This window comes from Gymnoscopelus microlampas (assembly GCF_963454915.1).
Source record: "Gymnoscopelus microlampas genome assembly, chromosome: 17".
NCBI classification, from domain to species: Eukaryota; Metazoa; Chordata; class Actinopteri; order Myctophiformes; family Myctophidae; genus Gymnoscopelus; species Gymnoscopelus microlampas.
This window is the reverse complement of record NC_139954.1, coordinates 32,106,812-32,133,114: the sequence shown is the minus strand read 5'-3', so window position 1 is coordinate 32,133,114 and position 26,303 is coordinate 32,106,812. Positions and strand designations below refer to the sequence as shown.

Here is a 26,303-nt window from a genome sequence, read left to right as displayed (position 1 = left end):
TAGATAGAACATCCTTTAGATTTATGTTTTCACAGATAGGCGGCGCTACCTTGGCATTTTGGGTAGGCCTACACTGTAGCCCACGAGTCTTTAAACGGGTTGTCCCAGAGGTCTGCATATCATAGATTTCATTCCTGCAGGGGAGCAAAGATTATTACAATATTCAGATTACCGAGCAGGGGAAATTAATTGGACTAATTAACATACAAGTAAATGATGATACCGTTAACACATTTCATTAACTCAAACTGTCATTCTATGTTCCTGGTGCACTTGGTGTTGCATTACAATGAATTGAATTCATTAAATTATGCAAATGAAAGGTTCGACAAAATGGATGAGTCCTTTTAACTTTATAGACCATATTTTCGGACTCGTTTTCAGCAAATGGAGTAAGATTCAAAAAGCATGTGCTTTTTCACTCCGATTTAGCAGGTAAAGGCTTTCATACAGTATATCTTTAATTAATTTATATTCCATAGTAATAAAACCAGTGGCTGGGGTGTAATACCAAAATATGTTAATTCTAGTGAGATGCATTTATGTTTGACAGTGGAAGAAATATATTTCAATAGTAATTTTATATATAAGTTAATAGTTAGGCTAATGGTAAATAATGAAGCAATTATTTGAGAACTGATGACAAAAACTAGAGGCGTTTTGCTGCTACACATCCTAGTTGACAAGACACAACTTACAAATGGACATTTTCTTATTAGTATGCAAGTTAATGGCGAAAAAGATCCATAGATCTGGATGGTGCCATACACCATATCAAAGTCACAAGGATAACAGACATTTGTGGTTGTAGAATATAGCCATGACATTTCTGTATGACATTAACTCATTAACCAATTAAGCCCTTAAGTACTTCCTCATATGCCAAATAGCAAAACTAGCCAATCTACAAGCTGCCAACCCATCAGATCAGGACACATTGTGAGTTTGTATGTGTGATATTTCATGTATTTTTACACGCTCAAAATTGGGATGCCAGACAGAAAGTCGTTCTTGTTGACATCAGTGACCTTTCAATTAATCTTGACATCACATGGGAGGGTCAAAGGGTCAAGCATGTACAGTATCTCTCCCAGCTGCCTTGGTTGTAGTGACATCTACTGGACCACTAACTCAGACTGCCAGCAAGTTATAGTGATTTCACTGATTATGTTCTTGCCATAACATAATTTTAAATACATTTTAAACCCACCTACCAAAGTAAAATAATCATCACACCTGACAGTCACATCTGAGTCTTCCAACTCTTCCAGGAGACAAATCAATAGTGTTTTGTGTTTTAAGTATAAAAAAGATGACTTGGCTCATGTCTATGTTTAGTCATTTTAGTATGAAATGTAAAGCTGCCCTCAAAAAGTGGACATTGTACAACCATTATGCATCTACAAAATACAAAATCTAAACTGAACGGAAATTCAACTGTTACAGAAGTTTATATTGACATTACATATTCTCATAAAATTATACAGAAGTTTGATCAACTGAATTTCGAATAAAGGAGGCCAACATGTACTACATGTGTGAGGCTGTGTAATAAACACAATTGAGTATGTTGATCCGATGTCTTACTATCTACTACAGTATGATCTTCTGAGGAGAACCTCGTGTCACCATGTGAAGACAAAACAAATCACAGGAAACATTGAGCATTGAAACATTCCAGTAAATACACTGCTCAGTGTATACAAAAAAAGAGAGACAAGATATATTAACACAGAACAGAAAAACCTAACATACAATCTTATCAATTCAAAGAAATAACACAAAAAACAAACAAAAGAAAACATACATTTACTGACAAAAGGCATAGATGACACAATTTGTAGGGAAGTGTACAAAACATTTCATACAAAAAAAAGAAAGTGATGAGCAGTGCTGTTAAAAAAAGAAAACAAAGACAAAAAGAGTACCGCTTTGAGCAATACATTGACACCAATTCACCTGGGCTGATTGGGCAAGGTATGGTACTGATATAAGTCCTACCAAGCCATTACATTAAGGTGATGGGGGTTGTCATAAAAAGAAAAGAAAACTACAACAAAAAAAAACTGACATGGTCAGATTACATGGTGACAGCATAATTTACCTCAGCTTTTGGTCCATCAAATAGCATCACTTTAAAACACCCTGCACAACGGCCCTCACAGCTACAGGGGAGAATTACTCTGGTATTCACTGTCCAATCATACAGTACTGCATGACCAAGTCACCCTGAGATTGTAGTCGAATTTGGCAATTACCTCCCAAACATGGCTTTTGAGTCTTTCTATTACAATACATTTTGTTTTGAATTAATAATAATTCAGGAAAAAAAGTAAACAAAAAAAGGAAATTATTTGAATTACACATGAAATAGCCATTTTAAGGAGTTTGGAGTTTTAATATCACAAAACCAGTTCCTATGCAAAGCCTACTATAAATAGCTGTTCAGTCAAAATATAGGATATGCAAATAATGCATATCACGTGAACTGTATATGTTTCAGAGGGACTATAATACAAAAAACGTAATTACATTGATTGTTTGTCATTTCCACCTGGAGAATTATAATACATACATAATGCTTGCTAGTTGGTTGGGCAAGCAGAATGACTACAAAAAAAGGACAAAATGACAAAATGATCATAAAAGCATAATATAAAAAGTGAACAAGAATAGATTTGCATGAAGACACACATGGACGTAAGCAAAACCATATCCTCAGTTCAATAAAAGCAGGTCTCAGGAATCAGGAACAGACCTCTCTAACAAAGGACATGTTAGAAATTGCTCAATTGTGTACCATAAAAAAGACAAAAGAAAATTATGAAACGTCATTAACAAATATGTAGCTTTGAAACTAACAGCATCCTATGTTTCCAACAACATATTGTACAAAATAAGGCATTTCCTTGTGTGTTTGTGTGTGTGTGTGTGTGTGTGTGTGTGTGTGTGTGTGTGTGTGTGTGTGTGTGTGTGTATACTGCAACCGCATATTTGTCTCTTTCTGACCCCATCCTCCCAGCTACCTCCGTCAATAAAAAGACTATTTAGGGACATGGGTTGACTATTTCTTGTTAAAATATATATATAATATATATTTCTTCGTAGCATGACTAAAAACAAAACAAACAACAAATCAGATGTGGAGTATATGAGAGGTTGTAAAAAGTTTATAAGTGGATTGCAGAGAATCACTCCATTACTTCGCTGGCTGCTACGGTGACGAGCTGGAGAGGGATCTCAGCGTTGGCCAGGATGTCCTGGGCGTGGCTGGAGCCCTGCTGGATGTTGGTGAGGATGAGTGTGGTCCCACCCGCCGTGGTGATGATACTGTCTGAGGACCCTGCAGACTCCATTGAGGCAACCACGGCACCGACAGAGTTCACGCCTTTTTTGTTCTGATGCGTTTTAATGTGCTTCGCCAGGTGGTCACTCCGCATGAACCGCTTGGAGCATTCCGGGCAGACAAACTTCTTCTCCCCTGCAGAGGACCGAAAGTGAGAAAACAGAGTTGGGCCAGAGATAGAGCAATTGATGTGTGACGAGTTTGAAGAGGGCACGTTGCAATTTTTCTATGCCTATCATTTTTAAATATAGGTGGTTGGTAAAGAAAAAGGAATATAAAGTTGGGTTGAACTTCTTTCATGAATAAAATTAATACTAAAAAGGTCTGTAGGTCATGATTTTCACGTCAGATAATAAACCCTTATGTTATAGCATATCATTGAATTACTTAATGAATGCCACTCTCTGATCGACACTGTGTCATTGATTGCAATCCATGGCCAACTGGACTAACTGAAAAAAAGATAAAAGGAAGAATCTACGCGGTAAGTACAATGTAACAGGTAATTGTGAATATTTAAGCCTTTGAGGATAATGAAATGCTACTGTAGTCTGTATAGACTGATTACTCTCTTTCAGCCAATAAAGCGACCACATATAGACAATTTAGGCAATTAGCTGACATTTTTATCCAGAGCGACTAACAAAGTGCATGATTTGAGTAAATGGCATGAAAAGAAATAAAACACACGCACACGGCACATGTGCTTGTCTCACATCTGGCTGGTAATGGCTGTTTTAAAGTTAGTCTTTGCCCAGTGTCAAATAAGTAGATATACCATTGTTTATTGTTCTTTTATCTATTCTGATATTTCATAAGCTCCTACTCTACTATTAAGAATGCATATTGCACTAGTAGAAAGATATATTGCACAGATCTGGCAGATAAGGACACATATTTCAACACACTGATCAACCTTAAAACAGCATGCTTTCAAAGTTTGCATAAGTACACAGTTTTTGCGTTTCATTGAACCCCGGGCAAGATAAACCAGACAAACATCCATTACCGAACGTTTTAACAGGTAAGCCAAGATAACCTCTGTTATTTCATGCTCAAACCACATTTGCAGGGCACACCATTAAAACATTCCCCGTGCACAGTCGAGGCGTTTGAAATCACCGCAGATTACGACATGCACCTCTATACGGGAGTGATAAAAAAAGAAGCACTGCACCTGTGTGTGTTCTCCTGTGCCTCTGAAGTTCATCGCTGCGTGTGAATCTCTTCCCACAGAACATCCAGCTGCAGACGAACGGCCGCTCCCCAGAGTGCCAGCGCAGGTGTGCTCGCAGGTGGGATGTCTTTCCGTACACCTTCCCACAACCAGCGATGTGGCAGATGTGTTGCTTCTTCTTCCCCATGCTGGACCCCCTGAGAAAAACACAGACACAATCGGATGTGATCTCCGTGTATGCCCGCGCAGAAGCAGTGTACAGAGTTGAGCGTCTTGCAGAGCTGCAGTGTGGCAAACTCACCTCCCTCCAGACTCTTTGCAGTTGGGGCAAGTGCACGCCACTCGCCGCAGCCTCTTGCCCTCCTGGCCGAGCTGGTCATCCTCTTCCACCAGCCTCACTCGCAAGTGCGAAAGATCACTTGTGTTTAGAGTAGAGTCTGTCCCCAGCTGCCAGTCCTCAGAGTCTGGTTCTTCCTTTATCTGGATGTCTGGGAGCCAAATAAAAGCAGAGGAATCAATTCATAGATCAATATCAATGAAAGCTCTGATAATAACATGCCAAATAGCCTGCAAAATGCACACTGTGAAAAGTGCTTTTCATTATGGCATATGACACCCTTCCTTGAGGAATGGTGCAGATTTTCATAAATCAATTAATCCAGTCTCTCAGGACAGACTCTGGACAACTTGATGCAAAGAAAAATCAACAGATTGTTGATAGGTACTAATAATTAGCTAAAGTGGGAGTGTACTGTCGTTCATTGCTGATAGTGTTTTTTATATTGTTTCTTACCTATTGTGTCGCTACTCTTAACTGTATCTCACAGTAATTTTCCTCTGTGTCTGTACTCATAACTGCTGTGCTGCCTCTGACAACTGAATTTCCCCCACAGGATCAATAAAGGTCCATCTACTGTATCCATCTATTGTGGGGATAGAGTGAGATACAGAACTTCAGGGTGCCCGCCTGCCCCGGGCAGGTGAGGCAAACCGGCAGACAACGCAAAACCTGCCCAGACATGCCCGGGCGGGCAAGTACCAATTGCGCGCAATGTTTAGTTTTGTTTCCGTTCTTGATTTCTCCAACAGTTGCAGGCTGCCACTGTCTGCCTATTCTGAATCTCTCTGCCTGAGCAGGACTCACCAAAATGAGTACTGTATACAAGTTAACATTTCACCTGATTGCATTTGTGCGAGTGCATGATCAAAAGGCTGGTCTCTCACTGCTTCATGTTCAGTGAGAGTGTATTGGCGTTTTTCTATTACATTGAAATCCACTTAAATAAGAATCCTTTTCTACAAAGTGAAAGGCAACGTTACTAGATAAACGAGTGTCACTGTCAATAAAATAGAATCACTGTCACAAAAAAAGCATATCAATTGTCTGGTAAAGTTTTTGAATTCAGTTAAACTTCCACATTCGCTGCATTTAATTTGATCAGGTAGTGTGCGAGCATTCAGAGGAGGCGTGCAGGCGCACATACACGCACGCACACACCCACACACACCCACGCACCCATGCAAACTCCATAGTACGGAAAAAAACTGATCTATAAAGTGCAAACTGACATGCATGCCTATATTTCATCTGCCAAGCTTTCAATTCTGCCTACTCAAGATTTGGAAATGCAGGGAAGAGATTTACTTGATCCGTTTGGCACCTAACAATTGTCCACCGGTGGTGACTTCCTAAAAACATACAGTATACAGTACATTGCACCTCACAGCCTGAAAGTGAAGCAGTCTCCTACTTTTGATACCAAAGAGTTTCTGTACCTATGGGACTGTTTATGTCGCCCTCATGCTGGGCCAGCGAGTTGACAGTCACTGTTTGCAGGTTGGGGATCTGCCCTGTGCTGATGCTGAGCGGGTTGGAACCCAAGGACAGGGTCTGGACCGGAGCCAGGGTTATCTGTTGGGGTGGCGTGGTGGGCAGTTGGAGATTCTGCAGGTTTTGCACTCCTTGCACCTGGAAGGTTTGCCACTGGATCTGGCCTGACGGTGTGACCGTCTGGGCTTGGATGATAAAGGTCCCCGGGTTGATCAGCTGGACGTTCTGCATGCTCTGACCACCCGACGTCATCGTTTGGACCACCTGACCATTACTCGACTGGACCGGCACCTGCTGCAGCTGGATAATGGGCTGGGCTGAAGACACCTGTATGTGCTGGACCTGGTTCTGATGGATATAGCCTTCCTGTAGACCAGAACTTGAGTCACCTTGCTCTGTGGCCATGGATGGCGTCAGCAAGCCTGACTCATTTGTTGAATCAGGCAGCTGAGAGGAGGACGTTGGCACATATATTTCTTGATTTGCATTTGAGTCATTTACAGTTAGTGTCGGTGCATCACCCGTCTTCTCCATGCTCTCAGAGCAATCCACAGATTGACTGGTCATAATTAGTTGGCCATCAGCGGTGACCCCTGTTGCTATAGTCTGAGCACCAGACAGGCCAAGGGAGTCCAAATCCACACTATTAATGGGAACAAAAGTAATGTTCCCTGGCAAACCCACAGGCACATTAGTGACAACCTGGCCTTGGTTGTTGAAGGTGGAGCTGCCAATAGATACTCCCTGGATCTGACCAGTTTGTGATATGAGGTTCTGGTTGTTAGTAAGGATGTCTGCAGCTGATGCCACACTGCCATCGGGCAAGATCTGGATCTGCCCTGTGGCATCTTGACTCAGAGCAGCCCCTTCCACTGTGGACGTGGAGAAGCTCAGCTGACCATCAGCTGTCTGAATCTGAGGAATCACTTGGTACTGAATGTTAGGCACTGTGTTGGCAGAGGAGCCATCTGTTCCTGATGTCACAAAGATTGGTTGAGACTGGAGGTTCTGGAAAGGAAGAACATACTGTCCGTTTGATGTTAATATCCCCTGACTCTGGATCTGGATCATCCCAGAATCATCATTTGCTGCTGTTGTGGGAGATAGCACCTCCCATCTATCGGTCCCAGTAAGCTGTATAGATGTGAGATCTGTCGTCTGAGGAAGAAAACAGGAAGCTCTGATTAAAGAAATGCCTGTTACGCAATGAAATCCAAGTGATGGCATGCTATATTTTTTTTATATCAGAGAAAAACTATTTAGCTTGAGCACAATATATTAATTTAGTTTGCAAAATATTATTTAAGACTAATTTGTAGATATTATTTATGTGTTTATTCTGTTTAAGGAATATTACAGAGTAGTAGCATATTATATAGAACTATATATATAATATATAACTAGAAATATTTGACTGAAGTTGGAAAACCAATAACATGTTCAAATTCTACACATTTTTAACCATTTGTCCCACCTGCCGATATGATCCTAGTTCTACCAGCCTCTAACCATCCTTGAATTGGAACAAGCCAAATGTGTTCATGTTTTTGTGCTTTAAACACATTTTGCACTTAATGTGACTACTCAAAATAATTAAGTGGTAAAATAATAATTCTGCCTTTGATAACTGAGAATGAAGATATATCAACCTGAAATAATGAAATGTAAAAACCAATAATGTTTACCTGGACATGAACTAAAGGCAGTTAGAGCACAGAAATAACAAATGACTGTTTTTCTCTCATGTATCATCCGTCAGCTGAAATATAGTCAATTTCTGTTTTCAGTTCATATGCCCAATTTAAATGTCAGTGTCAGTGAAATTGAATGGAATTCCTGTCCCCTATAAGTAGACAAGTGCATGTTGACCTGGGGTCAGAGACACCCTCGGTTGAAAGGTTTTGTGGTGTTGTGAGATGGATTGTAAAATTTGAGTACATAATTCTATTAGGGTGGAAGTAACAAAAATCACTTTTTTTGGGAAAAAGTAACTTTAGAAGTGCATATAATTTCATGAAAATAGTGATTTGATAAACACAGACTTTATATTGTTCATCACTACAGCTCTGTCATTACATTTATCACTTACAGTCGAGAGTGTGCACTGTCTGATCATTTATCATTTCATAGCGTAATATCTGCCTCATGTCAATCAAAAAACATTTCTTCCTGCTGTTTTACATCAACCATCAATATCAACAATGTATTCAAACTTCCTATTGCAGAGCAGCAGACCAAACAAATAACAGATCTCTTGCACATTCTTTGGGGATTTACAGTACGAGTAGGATTTCGTTGCATGTGATGCAAGTATGCAACTTTATTCCTTGTTTGTTAGTTGTGTCAGACAATAATGTAAACCAATATTATTTTGTTTGGTAGTGATGAGCGATTAAAAACTGTTTTATTCAGTTTGTTATAATTATTAGTAATAAATTCATTCACTATTCAATTCACTATTGATAATACACTATTATCAACTTTACTTTCAGTTCACTTACATTTCCATCAACTCAAATTTCAAGTTAGTATGCAATATTCAAACGCTATATTTGAAGCCTCAATACTCCAGTAAGTATTGTGACAAGGAAAATACATTCCTTGGCATTTGTGAGTAGACACTGCACTGAGGAAAGCATAAGCGAAAAAAGAAGAGTTACAAACCACTTTTGTTTACCCATTGAAACCCGGGAAAGCACCCGTGTCATTTTAGATCTTAGCGTTGGCTATTCAAAAATAGCAGATGTACAAGCTCACAGCGCGGCACGAACAAGCTTGTACATCAGCTATTTTTGAAAAATCTTTAAAGCGTTTCAAGGTCCTTCGCACAAAAAAAGTCTGAGAACTACTGATTTAGAAGGCATTTGAAGAATCGGCCTCAGGTCTTAAATGGGTTAATGGGGTTCCTATAGTTCCGCCACCACTTTTTTCAAATTATTATTATTATTAAAGACATTTAGATTGTGGTTTATTAGCATATAATCTAGCAGAGGTGGTGACTTACCACATCAGCACCTCTATCCACCTCTGATGATGGTGACCCGACCTGGCTGCAGGTGGTTGCTAGCAGGTCAAGCGGTGACGGCTGAGTGTCCTACCCACAATGGGGCGGGTTTAAAGGGAAGAAAGTGGGTGGCCGTTAGTCCAGGCCACATAGGAAGTTAGATCTATCCTCTAGCGCTAGGAAAGTTTGAAACGTGTGAACTTCACGAAGCACTCACTCTCACTTCAAACAGCCAGAGATGCATACTGGTTAGTTAGCCCGTGAATGTGAAGTTACCTGATTGTTTCTGCCATTGTCTTGTTGTTGTAGAAAGTCGCTTTGACTGCTGTCCACGTCCAAGGCAGCCATTTCCTCTGGTTTCACTGGCTGTTCTGGCGCTGTGGGAAAAAAGTAAAACAGTAGAAAGCAGCGCTACACGTTAGCTAAACAAACCAGATGCTCTAATAACGTTGCGACGTTTCAATTTAGGTGCATATTTTAATCTTACGCTTACAATGGATCCGATGTCACGGTAGCTTTGAGTGTCTGACTCTGTAGACTGAGCTCACAGAAAAAAAGACTGATGTAATGATAACGATAGGTAAGCTGGCTGCTGCTGCTTTATTTTTGCACTAGCTTGGTTGCTAAGCTAAGACGCTTCGCTGATGCTAACGGCATAGCCTTCGTTGTAAGAACAAGTGTTGCCATGTCTGCTTATTATAAGCGTTTTTGGGCTTGTTTCTAACGTGTACTTACTTAATATTTAGGCTTGCTTCCACTTGTTTTAATTATTTAAACCAGTGGTTCTCAAATATTTTCATGGAACTGTTTTGTGCCAGGGTTAGGGCATTACAAGCGCACAACGCGTTGACAGCTTGTAGATCGGCTATTTTCAAATAGTGCTCATGTGGCTTCGTTTGGGCTTGTTTTCCTAGATTTGGCTGCTTATTTCTCTCACAAAACCTGGCAACACTGGTAAGAACCACTAACGCTAGCAAGCTTAGGGAGCTAACGTAGCTTAGCCAAGGGTGCTAATTCGTTAGCTTACGTTGCTTAAGGAATAAGATGGATATTATTACATACCAGTCATGGCGTGACTTCTTTTTAATTCGGAAAAGGCGTATAATCACACGTCACCGGACATGATCGGCGAGTTCTATTGATTGTAGGCGCGCAGCAATATGTGATAACTGTCAATATTTGTTTCTATTTTGATTGACGGGCAGGAGGAAACACAAAGGGTTGGGCCTCCGGTGAAGACCGAGACATTTTGCGTCACATACAGGAAGTCCCGCCCGTTCTTCCCACTCCTGATTGGACAGCGGTGTTATGAACTGTGTTGTTATTGGTCAGTTAATACGCCAGTCGTTTTTGGCCAAATTAATTTCCTGTTTATTTATGCGCCTGTTTTTATGGGGGGCCCAGTGATGCGAGCGAGCAGTGGAAGGAGTACTCATGTTTTTTTTTTACTTAAGTAAAAGTAGCAATTCTGCAATGTAGAAATACTCTGCTATGTAAAAGTCCGGAATTAAAAATGTGCTTGAGTAAAAGTACAAAAGTATTGGTATCAAAATGTACTTAAAGTACCAAAAGTAGAAAGTAGTCATTATGCAGAATGTCCCATTTCACAAGTTTTCAAATGTATACAAATTGTTTGAAAATAGCAGATCTACAACCCCACAATGCATCTCATGGCAACGCATTGTGAGCTTGTAGATCGGCTATTTTCAAATGCCCGAAATGTATAGGGCTGAAGTGGTTAATGTATGTTTTGTAATAATAATCAAATCTACAAAGTAACTAGGAACTAAAGTTTTCAAATAATTGTAGTGGAATAAAAGTACAATATTTGCCTCTGGGATGTAGTGGAGTAGAAGTAAAAGTACTGAAAATTGGAAATACTCCAGTAAAAATACCTCAAAATTGTCCTTAAGTACAGTACTTGAGTAAACGTACTTAGTTACTTTACACCACTGGCGAGTGAGAACGAGGGTACAGGCAGCAGGGTTTAATGTTGATGATAATAAGTTGTACTCACTCACATAGCTATTTTCATAAAGCTTTAAACTTTGCACTGTCTATGACTAGACATTAATTTAGCATCATCATGCTCGTAAAGTGTTTGTTGCTCTGTAATTATTAGTCCCCTCTTCTCCCCAAGCCAACAAATAATGATGTTAAATAATATAGCCATACTCTTTCTGTCAGTTTTCCAGCCAGGCATCCAGAAATAATGTGACCTATCCACTACATTGTTTAACAGTGTGATAGCTAATAAACTACAAAGTGGGTTGTCTGAAAGCCTTGACTTTGCTTACAGTCAAAAGCAAGGTTCTAGTTAGATTAAATTGTCTGAGTAGGCCCCTTACCCCTTAAATTAGTAATTAAAGTAATATGTGAAATAAGGTGTTTGGTTTGTTAGAGCAATCATGTATCATATCAACTTAAATTTACACACTACACACAACTGAATTGACAGAATTTGTCAGGAATGGCAGTTATGATTTAAGCGTCGCCACTAGACTGTGCTATAACTAATGTCCAACATAATAGTACAAGTTATTACAACATTTTTAAAAAGTTATAATACAAGTAAGGTACTACTATTAGTAATGCAGTAATGAAGTTGTGTAAATCTAATAAGCAAAAACTATCAGTATACAGACATAGTGAATGATCATTCATTGCAACTTCTCTGGGTTCAGGTAAAATAAATATCTATATGTTGCACCCAAAAAGAAAAACTATGCAGAATATAGAATAAATGTACGTATATGTATGTTCAAATAGTGATATTTTCTTTGCCCAGTATAGTCTTGGCTTTTTTATTTTTTTTCCCTTAAAGTTCATGTCCTGTATATTTGATACACTTATTGATATACGTGTACATTTGATGCTGTGATGCCAAGTGTTGATCCAGTCATTTTAATAAAATGTAATAAAATATATTGCGCTGTAGCTGCGATGCTATCAGAGCCAGGGTACTATTATTTGCGGTGTGTCAGTTCCTCACAGTGTGCAAGTGGAGTGAGGCCAGATTTCTCTCAACCTTCAATTCAAACTCGGCCCATTACAGCCAGACTACAAAAGCACTTTCCTGGCACTCAGGAGCTCACAGCAGTGAATGGTGGATATTTCCAATCACTCTGCTGTCAGTCCAAGTGTCAGGTAAACACAGGCCAATGGAAACAGCTTTAGAAAAAACCTTGCAGCCATGTCTGTCTTACTCCAGCAGCCCTATGAAACTTATCAACAATTTCAACGAAGACCTCCAAGTTAAAAGGATAGTCAAATATCTTAATACCAGCACCAACCCTGACATTCTGGAGGAAATTGGCCTACACAAGACACTATTTGCAACATTAGTCTTCAGACCCCTCCTCTCAATTTTAAGCTTAATTTATATTCCATCACACGACTGTAGTAGCCTATACTGTCAGGAGTCAGGACTATAAATTAGGCTTTAGCTTGTCTCCCACTGCAGCTCTAGACAGGGGAAATCACATTCTATTGACTGACCATCTATACACCTGGTGAGAGGGACCTGTGAAGACTCTAGAACAATTACCCAGTGGGAGTGAAGTAGCAGTGCAGACACAGGAACAGTCACACTGGTTTGCCTTCATGCACTCAAATTCAACAGTTGCACAAACAATGCTTGGTTGGATGTGTCAGTCGATGTTCACATGATAGGCTTTAGGCCTTTGTGTAGTCATTTGGGGGTCAAAATTAGAGAATGTTATAATATGTAATGTTGTATAGAATTAATGTTTTATGGATGTAACTTGTCTCCGTTAGACATTCAGTGCAATGCCTCTTGCTGTGCAGCGCTATGAATACAAATAGTCAGTGTGCAGAAATGCTGTACTCACACAGGTGACCAAGTCTGAAATGAAGTAATCTTGTACTGTAATTGTGGCAATCATTTCATAGCAGTGATAACTGTGACAGTAATAAATGCAGCAGAGGAAAGTGAAAACTTGAATCAGTCAATCTCTTTTGGTAAGTTACACACTGCTTACTAAGACACTCCTTTCAAACCTTGATGGCATTCTTTTCAATAAACTTGGCTATGGCAGGCTTATTGTCCCCAAGGGAGATAACAATACATCAAAAAAGTCCATACTGAAAAATATTATTCAGTGGAAATCTATTGCAGTCGATAAATAGGAAATTGCCATTTTAGTCCAGTAACTATTCTAGAGTGATTTTAGATCTTTCCAGTACATCTACAATGGAGCATCGTATTCAACAAACAATATAACAACCCATTGCAACAGTTTCATTGTAATCCAAAATAGGGATAATTTCCTTTCCATAATGATATGATACAATGTGCCTATGATAGCCATGGAATTTCCCAACACAAATCCTTTGTGTGTAGTTATGGCTGTGAAAAAATACCATTGGTTATTTGTGTTTATTTGTCATAACTCATAAATATTTTTTTTAATTCTCCAAGTTCTTTGGTGTGCATGTGATTTACAATAGTAGGCCTCGTCCTTTTATGTGTGTACTTTTTTAAGACAGGCTTTCTGTATGCCATTCTTGGTCTAGTGCCATTGTGGTTTGCCTCTGGGCAGAATGGCACCGCATGATTGATGATGCTGACAGAAGATTTGCACCAACAGACAATCTTGCAGTTCTATAACTTAGCTCCATAAGCTACTGTTTTAAACCAGATAATGTGTTTGGATTTGTATACTATTTTAAACATGGTGCCTTAATTGCTACATAAGCGAGAGGAGTTTTTTCCACAAAATCAGTACACTTAGACCAGGTCATATATGAAAAAGGGCATCTAATGAGATAATTATTTCTGGTTCTTTTTTATGATATGATCTTGTGGATCTTATAGTCTGAAACTGCCTACTTATGACATGATTAAAGAACAAGAGGACTTGTGGTATATTGTCCCAATGGAACACATACATGGTTCTAAATAGCTTTATTACTGTTCACAAAAAAAGATTTACTGTCACTTTATGAAAAACAAAATACTCAGACCCAGACCACTGGGAAAAACTTGTCAATCCCAGTGCCTCAAAACTTCAGCAGATGAATGATCTTCAACGTGGGGTTTCTAGGTTGGCCAACACCACAATTCTCGCCCAAGAAGAATGCAAAAACAGCTTTGTCTCAAGCCCCCATTGTGCTCTCCAGAGGATTCGCATGGTTTCACTTAGCCAACGCTCAGCTTAAAATGCCCCGGTTGCTGTATGGAATAACACAGCATATGATAACTGTAATAAACTAACAATGGAAGCATGTGCTTGATATTGGAGTGTGTCTCTTCCATGTGTCAGTGATTAAGCTACAAGGCAAAACAGCCTTAATGTTGTTTGATTCAGGTGTCATCATCTATCCTTCCTCTTATCAAATCATGAAGAGCGCTATCCTACATCTCTTCAAGACTGTAATGTAACTTTATTTCCATACCAAACACTATGTTTGGAGTGCTGGCAAAGCCTCTACTCCATAAACACATCCTTTCTAAACGTGTATACACTATACATTAGATATAGCGGCCATTATTTGACTTTTTAAACAACATTATGCAGCTGCGTGATGTGTCTCAATTTGTTTTGGGCATGTCATCATAAGCGAAAAGTTTTACGTAAAAGAAAAATAGCAGATTTACTTGTTTTTGAATTGTCTTTAATCAAATCAATGTTTTTCAAATTGATTAGAATGTACGTGTCACTATCCCAAAACATTTATTCAATCTTTTCGTTCCCATCTATGTGCCATTTTGTTCTCTGCAGTATTAGACAAGATATTCAACTATGGACATTGGGCACTTATGTACAGCTGTGTGTTCTGACTCCTGTGGTGAACAAAATCTAACTTTGGAGTACCACCACCGCAGCCATACAGTCCATCAGCATAAACGCTTCACAAACACTTATACACAAAGTTTAGAGGTGAGTAAAACACTTCTCCAGCCCAGGGAATTCTGAACAATTTTCTTTCAGATTGTGTCAACTTCTATTGAGTTACCATTCACGATGTCATAAAATGAAAGACTTTTGTGAAAGTGTGTTTCAAATGAATATTTCTCTCTTCGTTTGTAGACATTGTTTCCTTCTAGTTCTGTGATGCAAGTGAGCAAACTGTAAACATTACAAGGCATAATTTTAGCTTGCACGTCGTTTGATGATTGTTTGAGGTAAGGATACAGTACAATAACAACGCACATATTCATCAGCCGTGAATGGAAACAGCGATTGAGATTTTCACGACCAAAATAATATGACTGGAATGGAAAGGTTAATTCAAACATAATACAAATGATCATTCCAACTGGCAATTTCTGGCATGGATAATCAGCATCACACATTTTACCCTTCTAAAATAAGCATCGCTTTACAGATACAATTGTAGTTGTCGCCTGTCTGCTAAAGCCACTGTCAGATGTGCCTTTTTAATTCTCTAATCAGTGGCGGGCAGGACTCCTATCACCGTCCCCATGCAGCGCCCCACTCAATACAGACATCCCCAAACACACACGGCCTGGTTTTGTCAAATGTTTTATTGAGTGTAGACATCTGGGCTACTGTAAAACATGCATTATCTGTAGAAGGGGGAGAGGAGCAGGTGGCATTGTCCCCGCTGTCAGCTGTGTCACTGCTGGCACCAGTGATGGAGATTAATGAAGTATCTGGAGAGTAATACGCTTCTTCAAATGCTGCTACATTTTGGAGTGGGGTCTGATCCTGATCTTAAATAGCAAAGCTGTCAGGGTTTTAGTGAACCTGTGCTTTGGTAAAGGCGCTGGAGTGGCGTGGTCGATCGAAGGGCGGAGGGCACAATACCCTGGGACAGAAAAACAAACAGAGAAAACGAGGCAGTGGGTGACTTTGGCTGGGGTGACCTGACAGACAGCAGTCTACTGTAAATTACAAACAAAGACAATTGATACCCTGGCAGTGCATTCCAGTATGCCAGCTGACAGGCCGCTCTCGCATCACTTTTTCTTCGGTGCATTTGGTGCATTGAATTTGAAAAAGATAATGTCTCCGTCCTCAACGATATAGTTTCTTCCCTGTTGTCTGTACTTCCCCGCTGCCTGTAAGATGGCAAACAGAATGAAAAAATTACGTGTGTGTGTGTGTGTGTGTGTGTGTGTGTGTGTGTGTGTGTGTGTGTGTGTGTGTGTGTGTGTGTGTGTGTGTGTGTGTGTGTGTGTGTGAGTGTGCGCGTGTGTGCACATACACACACACACACACGTTCCTCAAGGTCTACATTCCCAATCTCAGGGAGTAAATACACTTATTTTCTGGCCATTTCCATCACAGTTAATTTAATTAGTAAAGTCTTTGATTCCGTAGTTCTCAAGGAAACTGTTTCTTTCGTATGCAAGATGTGATTTTTTTCCTTCTCTCACAAAATTAAAAAAAAATAATTGACTTGAAGTGCTAATATGGACAGGTTTATGCATTCTGGTTCTGCACAGCGCACAATTAATTAGAAAAAAATCAATGTCCCTTTAAAGGCTCAGGAGACTATTTAATCCAAGCTCAATACCACCAGGAACACTGGTTGGAGAGGGAGACAGAAAAAAAAATCAATGGCTATTTGTGGTTGCCGAGTATGTATTAAAGCAGACACGTCTAACTGGTTCATTTGCACTTGAAAGCAGCCATCTGGAGGAGCATGCTTGGCTTAAGCAGATATGATTACTAATAATGTGATATCCCCATACACTGGCCCTATTCAGACAGCCTATTCCCACAACTGTCATTAAATAGCATGGGCCTTAATGCCACAGTCAGAAGCGCTCCATGTTCCTATGAGGCCCCAAAAGGGGAAAAGATTATAAAGAGAGCATGCAGTAAGGATCTAACACTCAGATCTCAACCTTGGATAACAATGATGCAACCTCCTGCCCCAGTACCCCCCCCCCCTAGATCTGCTAAATGCCTGTTGAAGTGAAGACGTACTACCTCTGAGAGACCAGGCTGAGCTATGAGCAAGACCTACCATGAGCCAGTTAAGACACAATGTGATAAAGATATGCACAGCTGGAACACAATGGCAGTGTTTAGAGCCAGAATCAGTTGGCTTGTCAGGAGTGGTCCTGGAGTGTGTGCAGTAATTTCTTCCCCTGAGTAAAGGTGAAGAGTGGTTTGCAGTGGGAGCTGTGTGGTGACTGTCAGCTCCACTGATCACAGGAGACTTCCCCTCGTCTCCACTCGCACCCTGATGGCTCACCTTGACAGCGTTCTCGCTGCCTTCCTCTTTAAAATCCTGGAATTTCATTACTTCTGCCATAATGAAGCCCTTCTCAAAGTCCGTATGGATCTTCCCTGCAGCCTGTGGAGCCTTAGTTCCTTTCTGTCACAGGGAAGGGAAAGAGAGGACATGTAAGGCAAATGAATTGTTTTGGAGAAGATGGATTACAGCGAGCGAATGACACCGTGTTTGATAGGGGGAACAGCGACGTGCATCACTAGGGGGTGTGCTGGGTCAGGGGTGTTCCTGCCTCGGTCCTGATTTCTGGATAGCTCTCCACTCGGCTGTGCCCTGCCAGGGCAGCCTGGAGTCCGATAAGGACCCGGCACTGCTATCAATGCTTTCTGATTCCCATTCCTTGGTGGTATTGATTTCTGTCCAAGCAATCTTGCCTCATTGTGGGTTGCTGCTCTGCTCTGCGATCATAACAGCAGAGCTAGTGTTGCAGTGAACAGCCAGTAGTGTATTGACGTTACTGCACCACACCTTACTTTGAAATGCCCAAAGTTTGGCGATGCTAAAACGTACACTCAATAATGTTTTGTTGTGGTACATAGGGTGCCATAAAGCACATAAAGTATCAGAGAACAAGCTGTTTTTCATTAGGCCTACTTTAAATTGACTTGGAACAGAGGGTTATGATTTTATTTTCTATTTTAACGTACAATTTAAATGTGCCCTTAGTCGCCATGGGTTGACCGTGAAAAATACGAAATGATTTCAGATGCCAATTCAAAGAGGACAAAATAACATTTTAACAGTGTCATAAATTCTTTGTACATTCAATCCCATTTAGCAGCAGAAGTCACAACTGGTGAGTGATAAAATGTGCAATTTATATGCATTGAAATAATGCTGGAGGGAAATGACAAATGACCCAAACAAGTGACACGGTCGCTCTGTATCATTATGACTCCTGCCTGTCGACCTGCTCTCTCTCTCTCTCTGCTCTGCAGCGCTGTGCTCAGGAACTGTTGAGCGGTTTTAATTATGTATATAATCAGGTTGGGGTCAACATATTTCATGCCAAAAGAATGATGTGTATTTAATGACTCCAATACATTACCATCCCCATGCAATCTCATTGACGGAGTGCTTGTGAGTTTAACTACCATTAATCAGCATCAAGGTTTGTCTATCTGGAGAAAAATAGATTAGGGGAGGTTTTTTTATTTTTTATATGCCGCATTACAAGAGATCCACATTGTCCTAGTTAAGAACTATGCAGAGAAGGCTGATAGATAATGGTCACCTCGAGGCTGCCTAATAAAGCATGCTAAAGGACTTAGGACCACGACATTACTGAATGTAGTTTTTACAATGCAAGATGTATTGGCTTAATATAGTTACTCACTGATGCTTACCTGACTAAATGCCTCTCACCCACAATCAAGGCTAGCTGTAATCAGTTAAGTTGAGGAGGACAACCATGTTTGTAAGTAGAGCTTTTTAAGTGTGCCGGCACTTCCTTGCATATAGTAAGAACATTGCTCATGCTGGGACAAGTATGCCCCTAAAGACTATGATGCAACCTGAATAAAATGTAAAGTTTCCTAGCTGTAAAAAACAACAGCAGTGATCTCATCTTTTCTTCTCACTCACATATTGTCTTTAAAAGTGAGAAGCTATAAAATAGTCCTCAAGGTCCCTCAATAGGCAGATATTCCCATTCATGAATGCGTCAGTGCATCTGTGAGTCGTTCTACAGCAGTAAAATACATAAACTAAATCAATGTTTAGATAATTTGGATTTAAGTTGAAAATCAATACATCAATATATGGTCAAATTAAGATTATTGAGCAAAGTACAGAATGTATAGTGGCCAAAGTACAGAATGTATGCTCTCTGTATGAGCTACTGATACTACAGTTTTGGAAATTGGTAAAGAAATTGCTCTTGGACAATAATGTTATTGTATTTTCAGCTGAGCAACGAAAATAATTATTTAGTTTGACACGTATAACATATTTGGTCTGTTGATGTCTTCCTCCAAAATAATCTGGCAAATCTCAAATACTGCAGGTCACAGTTCAATGTACCGTGTTATACAGTATTATATATACGGTGTTTGAATAGTTTGTTGGGTGCTGTTTGTTTTATAATGGACCACAATGGAAACAAGCTTCTGCTTTTTTGTGATTAATCCATTTTGACGATTTCAATTCTTGATACAGTGCTTTTAACTGTTGCCAATAAAGTATTTATCTATCTATCTAATGGGATTTATAGTCTTTTCCCTATAATACCTTGTTGTAATGAATGCATTGATCTGCAGTCAGTGTCCAGACCCTGTGTTAAACTATCAGCCATAGTCTCCCACCACAGTACCAGAGGTTACAGTATACAGGGTCAGTTCGGGGTTCCTGCAAACTATTATTTACATTGATCTCCATAGTAAAATGACCCGGTGGAGAGACCTGATTTAACTTAAGGTTTGTGGTGATTCTGATGAATGACTCACATGAAGAGACAGTGCGTCCTAGAGATAAAATCCAACTAAGATGTATCATTAAGCAAGAGGGATGAAAATAAAGTTTTAATAGCTGACACTGTGTACTTTAATAAACTGTTGATCTGGTCTGATCTTAGAAACTGTACACCAAGTATCGAGAGTCAAGAGTGTTTATTTGTCACTGTCATACAGGTACAAACAGCAAAATGCTGGTGGAAAGTTCTGCAAGACTGTGCTAACAGCAACAAGAATAGTGATACTGGATGTAATAGCAAGAAGAGAATGAATAAAGAAAGAAAGAAAGAAAGAAAGAAAGAAAGAAAGAAAGAAAGAAAGAAAGTAATGAAATTAAGTAATTAATTAAGTATTAAGTAATTAAGTAATTAAGTAATTAAAAGTTACACTAGATTAGTGTCTGCATTTATATAATGTGTATTAAGACATAACCATCATTTGTATGTCTTTACCAGTCAATGCATCTTACCACGCAAACCCTGGCATTTCTAGTTTTCTAGTCATTATTGGCAAATTTCTCAAAAATAGCCAGTGGTTAAAATATCTTATTTGTTTTTCTTTCAATAGAAATGGTAACAGGAATATGACAATACATGTAACAGCTTGTGTTTTTTTGTTCAGTTTGTTTTATGTTGTTGCCATAACACTGATCTTACAGGGATGCAGAAAAAAATGTAATAAGTAATTCTAAACTGATATCAGCACATAAAGCTATGATATGAATAACACACATGGTACAACTCAAAGCCCAAAGGTTTCAAAAAGTTTCAAATGAATTTCTCTTCCCTTCATTTCTTTCTCTTTTTTTTCTGTCTATCTGAGCCATCCCCTGTAGAACTCCCATGTGAACAATAGCAGTACGCCAGACAACATCTGTATCGATGTAAATCCTGCGATCCTGTTGCACAAAGCCCTTGGCGGGCCGGGCTCAGTAAACTGAGACACACAGGGAGGTGGAGCCCCCAGCGAGGCCCACAAACGGTCAAATGAAAAGCGACATCAATTTTGGCACAGACAGCCCCCGTCACACAGATTAGGCAGGCACAATGCACGGGCTCCTTATCTCTAGCGGCAGGAGGAGGGCAGGCAGATCTGCACAGGATGGAAACATTCTCATGGACGTAATGGGCAAAATCAATTGTTGCCCTCCTCAATCAATGTACCCCCACTTTCACTGTTCAGCAGCTCACCAGTAATTGAAGTTATCCTTGGCCTGTAATGACTAGCTAAGGCACAACCATGACAAAGTTGAAAGTGTGTGATATCAGTGAGGGTGCCAGCAGGGTGGAACGCTGAGCATGTCTGTGTGTACATGTGTCTGTGCGTGTGCGTGTGTGCGTGTGTGCGTGTGTGCGTGTGTGTGTGTGTGTGTGTGTGTGTGTGTGAGAGAGAGTGTACGCATGCGCACATGCGTGCCCAACCAGCGCCTGGTCCTTACCCGAATGGTCCATGCACGGACCTCATCTGGTCCAGCAGTGAAGAAGTATTCAAGCTGAAGAGTTGAATAGCCTGTCTTAATGATCTTGGTCAGGATACTGGTGGAAGGAGGAAGACACATGCAGGTATAGGAAATTCAGTTTACACGGAGAAATCTTAAATTAAAGTAAGATTTAAGGAATTCTTTATCAGTATAATTATTCATGGTCCCAAGTTCAGTTCAGTGGTGAGGCCCCATTCATTCCAATATAAACTCATTAAATTAATAAGATGGGTCACTTCGTTTCGCATAGGACATTCAACTCTCCGATGAGTCCTTTTGATTAATTGCAAAGCTTACAGACTCATTTAGCACTTTTACGAATTCAACCCAACGCCTCGCTCTGTGCCTAGAGAGAAAAAAAATCTGCTGTCACAATTTCTTTCTCTCCATAGAGGTTTTCACATGAGAACAATAAACCCAAAATCCCCAAGTTATAATTATACCTGCAGATGACAGATGACAGTTAAAAACTTAATTTAGAGGAAAACCCTTTGACTGAGTTGTTCCGTAAAGAGAGGGATCCTTTGCTTTATAATGGTAATTACTCTGCCATTTATTATTCTATCAGCACATGCAATTAAAGGAGTGCGTGGAGGACACAGTTGATAATAAAGTGCGGGGAGACTGAATGCTAATTAACCTCTGCGTCTTGTGCTCTGTGCAGTACTTGTGACTCTCCTCTTCACTCAGGTCCTGTAGATGGCTCTCCAGACCTCCACTGAAGGGGATGACCACGGCCCCGGGGTCGTGACAATCCACCCACTCCTTGATTTTCACCAACCTGGCAACACAGCAGCCACACAGCTTAGAGAACTTGACTGACATACAAATGTTATCTCTGGGCTGATGCATATTCATGAGAGCAGCGGAACATATGAATGTTTACTGCACCGTTAACAGGAGATTGCTCTTCAAAGGTTGGGATTTCGTTTATGAAAGTTTCACTTTCTCAATAGTGTTCTCTTTAAAGCTTTCCAACTGAGAATGATTTAATGTATTGTAATAATACCTGCATTTACAAACTATTAAAAATAAATATTCTGGGGCACCTGATAGCACGTGGTTAGAGCGCCGACCACACACCGCTCTAATGCCTGACAGTGAGTCCCCGGTTCGACACCCGGCCAGGCCAGCCTAACCGCTTGCTGCATGTCACTCCCCTACTCTCTCCCTGTTCGCTGTCTCTCTCCACTGCAACTATCGATAAGGGCTAAAAAGCTGTTATCGATAGTTCTCATGATCATTCGAGAGGTTATTCTGCACAGTAAATAACCTCCCCGATACGATAACAAACAATCAGGATTTTCTTTTTCTGACAGCTAGTCTCCGGCCAAACAATTACCATGAGGCCAAAAGGAAGTACAAATAAAATTACACAATACATGTAATTTTCCCACTTATAAAGGTCTTTCCCTTAGCCCTTTGAGTTTTTTTTCCTTTTCTTTTTTTAAACTTTTTTTTGCCTTCCAATCCAGCAGGACACCTGACATTGTAGGACAAAGATATCCTCACAGTTAATGGTAACTCTCAGTCAGAACAATATAAGGGGGTCAGGGCAATTATGAGATTAGCCCCACACGCTTTCAGGCCGGGATTGGACGATTCTTAAAGAACAGCGTCGCACAAATCCATTTTCACACGGCAGGCCTGACAGAGCTCCCAGGCTGGATTGATTCTAAAGGGTCCCCGTCATTATCTGTAATCCTGGTTTCCTATTTAAAGTCCATAAGAAATCAAAGACTGGGAGGTACCTCAATACCACATCTCCTCCAATAACAATGTCACGGCTTCATCACCTACAACACCACATCACTACTTCTTGAAAATGATTGTCAATATATAATATTAGACAGGGAAAGACTCTTTAGGCAAATGCCATTTTTACTTGTATAGGTCTGGATGTCTCTTCCAGCACAAGCTTGAATTATAATACTATGGGGTAAACCAAGTGCTTCATAAGACAGAGTTTCTGTCTTTTCAGTAAGCAACTATTAAGGATCATAATCTAATATTTCCCATTCTGTTAGTCTTATATATGCAGAGCTGAGGTTTGACAGGTGCTGCAATACACTGCTTGCCACATCTCATATCTCACAAGGACAAAAAATTATAATAATAAAAAAACAGAGAAAAATCAAATACATTTAGTCAAAACTGAAAACTTGAAAGCAGAGGAGATAACTGGCTCTCCAAGAGGGGAAAAGAATCCAATCTGAGATAATAACAGCTGTAGTTTGTCACTTTTAGGAGCATAGCTGTCTATTCGGTGGCATGTTATTTGCATTCCTCAGGTATCGCGTTCTCTACAGGCGGCTGAATAATGATTCACAAATCACTCTCCCCACACCAGTCAAGGGCTGTGATCCTGTGAATAGACCATTGTACCTGAGACTGTAATTGGTGAAGACTTGACAGAGCTGAGCCGAGCCAGCCAAGTAACAAAGAGGCTCTTGGTAGAAGGCTGAGGAATGATTTTAATAATGTGAAGGCGAGATGGAGAACGTGAGCAGTAAATGAGCATGGGGGTCTCCAGGTCCTTGCACTGAGTGACACGGGACCAGACAAACACCTTGCCAGAGGAACATGATACACCCCCTTCCCTCAACTCCGGAAACAAAGCACTGTCAATTAAGAGCTTTGATGCTCCGTCAACATGACTTCCAAAACCAATTCAGTTAGGCCTCACTACTGTCTAGTCATGCCACTTTGCAATTTGTATTTATACCTCTTCCAATTATGTGTATGAAATTGTGAGTGGGAATATAAAATTACATAAAATGTAAAACCTACTGCAGATGTATTTATTTATTTATTCATTTTACATCGTAGCAATGCATGAATTCCTGAATAATGAATTGGAACCGCAAGCATGTTCCTATACAGTATGTTTGGGCATTAATAAGAGGCATGGTGCCCCAGTGTCCCACCAAAAATCGTATCTAGACAAACTCATCTCATTCTATGATGCCAGAAAAAACAAAAAATAATAATTTATTTTATGCATAGTACACATTGTAAAATCTTCAATGTCAATTTGTGTGTAAAAAATATAAAAATAATTACACTCTTAAGAGTTAAATTAATTACATTCTTAATTAAAAAGACATGTTACTGTGTAGGTATAGTATAAACTTGCTCTAATATCCAGTTTGCTGTTAACATTATGTAAGATCATCTGCATTAGGCTATACGAGATAACCTGACATTATTATATTCTAATTTGTGTGTAGAGAAAAAATGTGTTTGCATTATGTATCTTGCATAAAAAAAGGATATTCAAGTATGAAAAATCCACACAGAAACGTATGTGTGTGTCTATGTGCACACACACGCGTGTGTGCGTCTTGTCACTCTTCCATTATGCCCAGCAGCCAGCATCAAGTGCCATCTCTCACCGCTCTGTTAATAGAAAGATTCAGCACTTTCTGGTCTACATATTCTACTCTGAACAAATGATGCCTGAAATTTTTATTATTTTTGTAATGGAATTCCAATGGCCTTTGCTGCAAATCTAGTGGAAATTTTTGCATATCAAGTGGGAAAAATTAAATGTTAACCACGTTTTAATGTGATTAAGGGTGACAGGGACATTATTTCTGCTAATCATTCACCAGCTTAAAAGGCTCAAACAAGACGGAGGAACAAGCCATGTTTGTGCTGCTTTTTTGCTGGTCTCAATTCAGGGAAAAACCAAATAAAAGTAAGCATTTCTTTTAAAGCATGTTGTTACCCAACCTTTACATATCTACACATTTAAAAGTAATTATTAAGGGTATTCTAAAATAAGTTGTGTGTTGAAGCTATAGATGCATTAGTCTGTTTCAATCACTACTGAATCTGTTTATTTTACCACCAGAAAAACAGCTTTAGTGAGCAGCTTGTAAGATTTTACGCCTACAGCACTTATCATAAGTCCAATTAAAAGCACAATATATGGGGGAATAATGACAACCAATCAAAAACAAAAGGAGCTTCCACAACAGAGTGGGTTTGAATGGAGACATCCCACAGGGGCCACCCTCTGGGGCTTGTCTATTTGTCTTTTTTGTGTGGGAATCCTGAAGGGGGAATAATTCCTGTGTTTCCGCATGCCTGGGGCTACCCTTGGCTTTTTTTCTTTTTTTTACAGAGCTTTGATCTGCTTAAACGACTCCGGAGGAGGAAACAATGGGAGTTCCAGAAGTACAGGTGCAGATACCTGAGCCAATGACCTGGGCCTGCCACTATCGTGTATTCATACAGGCAGGCTTTATCGTCGGTACTTAGCCAGGTAAGCCTGTAAAAGCTGTGGGACAAAACAGCCCAGCGCCTCCACTCTGAGCACCTCCTTTCAGATGCAATTGAATGCTGACAGGCCCAAGGAGTAATCCACTACCAGCCTCACCCTCTCTCCCAAATTCATTACTGACCCGCCCACAGGTGGACAGGCAGCCAAAATATCCATCTCAGTACCTGAACCGGGTTATATCAGCCCTGTGTGACGAAGGCACTTCATATTATCTGGGCATCCACTGGCTTGCATTGCTAGGCACCAAGTCGTCAAGTAATAAACCTGGGGGTTGCTTGTGTGTCCCCTTAGTCGCTGTGGCACACAGCATCCTGACCCCCCCCCCCCCCCCCTCTTCCCTTCCTCGATGGAAGGAGACAGAAATGAGAGGTATGAGCTCATGGTGGCTTTTGAGGCTGGGAAGTCGGGGGCTCTGTGGGACGCTTTTCATCCTCCCAGTGGTGAGCTCCTGAGAGGATGAGTGCAGACGCTTTCTGCTCCCTGCGGCCACTGCCG

The 26,303-nt window shown here is 40.2% G+C and overlaps 2 protein-coding genes and 1 long non-coding RNA gene across 8 annotated transcripts in view; 1 reads left to right on the top strand and 2 right to left on the bottom strand.

The window, feature by feature from the left end:
• Nucleotides 1-1,432: 1,432 nt before the first annotated feature.
• Nucleotides 1,433-10,566, bottom strand: sp3a (sp3a transcription factor). 6 transcript variants are annotated; one of them, XM_084084319.1, is made up of 8 exons: nucleotides 10,421-10,566; nucleotides 9,852-9,896; nucleotides 9,635-9,735; nucleotides 9,359-9,448; nucleotides 6,300-7,512; nucleotides 4,825-5,011; nucleotides 4,524-4,720; nucleotides 1,433-3,481 (listed from the first exon to the last, which is right to left on the bottom strand). In XM_084084319.1, the coding sequence occupies exons 3-8, from the start codon at nucleotides 9,704-9,706 to the stop codon at nucleotides 3,192-3,194; spliced, it is 2,049 nt and encodes a 682-aa protein (XP_083940445.1). In that variant the 5' UTR covers nucleotides 9,707-9,735; nucleotides 9,852-9,896; nucleotides 10,421-10,566; the 3' UTR covers nucleotides 1,433-3,191. The 6 variants fall into 6 exon arrangements, with proteins under 6 accessions (XP_083940445.1, XP_083940443.1, XP_083940446.1 ...); XM_084084317.1 differs by lacking the exon at nucleotides 9,852-9,896; XM_084084320.1 differs by lacking the exon at nucleotides 10,421-10,566 and having other exon boundaries at nucleotides 9,846-10,077.
• Nucleotides 9,706-12,327, top strand: LOC311064487. Its single transcript, XR_014602700.1, has 2 exons — nucleotides 9,706-9,938; nucleotides 10,564-12,327. It is a non-coding gene; the product is annotated as an uncharacterized lncRNA (long non-coding RNA).
• Nucleotides 12,328-16,291: 3,964 nt separating this feature from the next.
• The window catches only part of LOC311064239 (obg-like ATPase 1), a 39,624-nt gene continuing 29,612 nt past the window's right edge, over nucleotides 16,292-26,303 (bottom strand). Inside the window, exons 8-11 of the mRNA XM_084084074.1 lie at nucleotides 22,161-22,301; nucleotides 21,479-21,575; nucleotides 17,552-17,674; nucleotides 16,292-16,406 (exon numbers count right to left, since the gene is read on the bottom strand). Coding sequence (XP_083940200.1) covers nucleotides 16,305-16,406; nucleotides 17,552-17,674; nucleotides 21,479-21,575; nucleotides 22,161-22,301 — 463 coding nt within the window. The 3' untranslated portion in view covers nucleotides 16,292-16,304. The remainder of the gene's footprint in view (nucleotides 16,407-17,551; nucleotides 17,675-21,478; nucleotides 21,576-22,160; nucleotides 22,302-26,303) is intronic.

Excerpts from the sequence above, each read along its gene's own strand:
- sp3a (XM_084084317.1), bottom strand. Across the intron at positions 9,449-9,634 it reads ACAATGGCAGAAACAATCAG|GACACTCAGCCGTCACCGCT; the intron begins GTAACTTCACAT and ends CATTGTGGGTAG. Across the intron at positions 4,721-4,824 it reads TGCAAAGAGTCTGGAGGGAG|GGGGTCCAGCATGGGGAAGA; the intron begins GTGAGTTTGCCA and ends TGTTTTTCTCAG.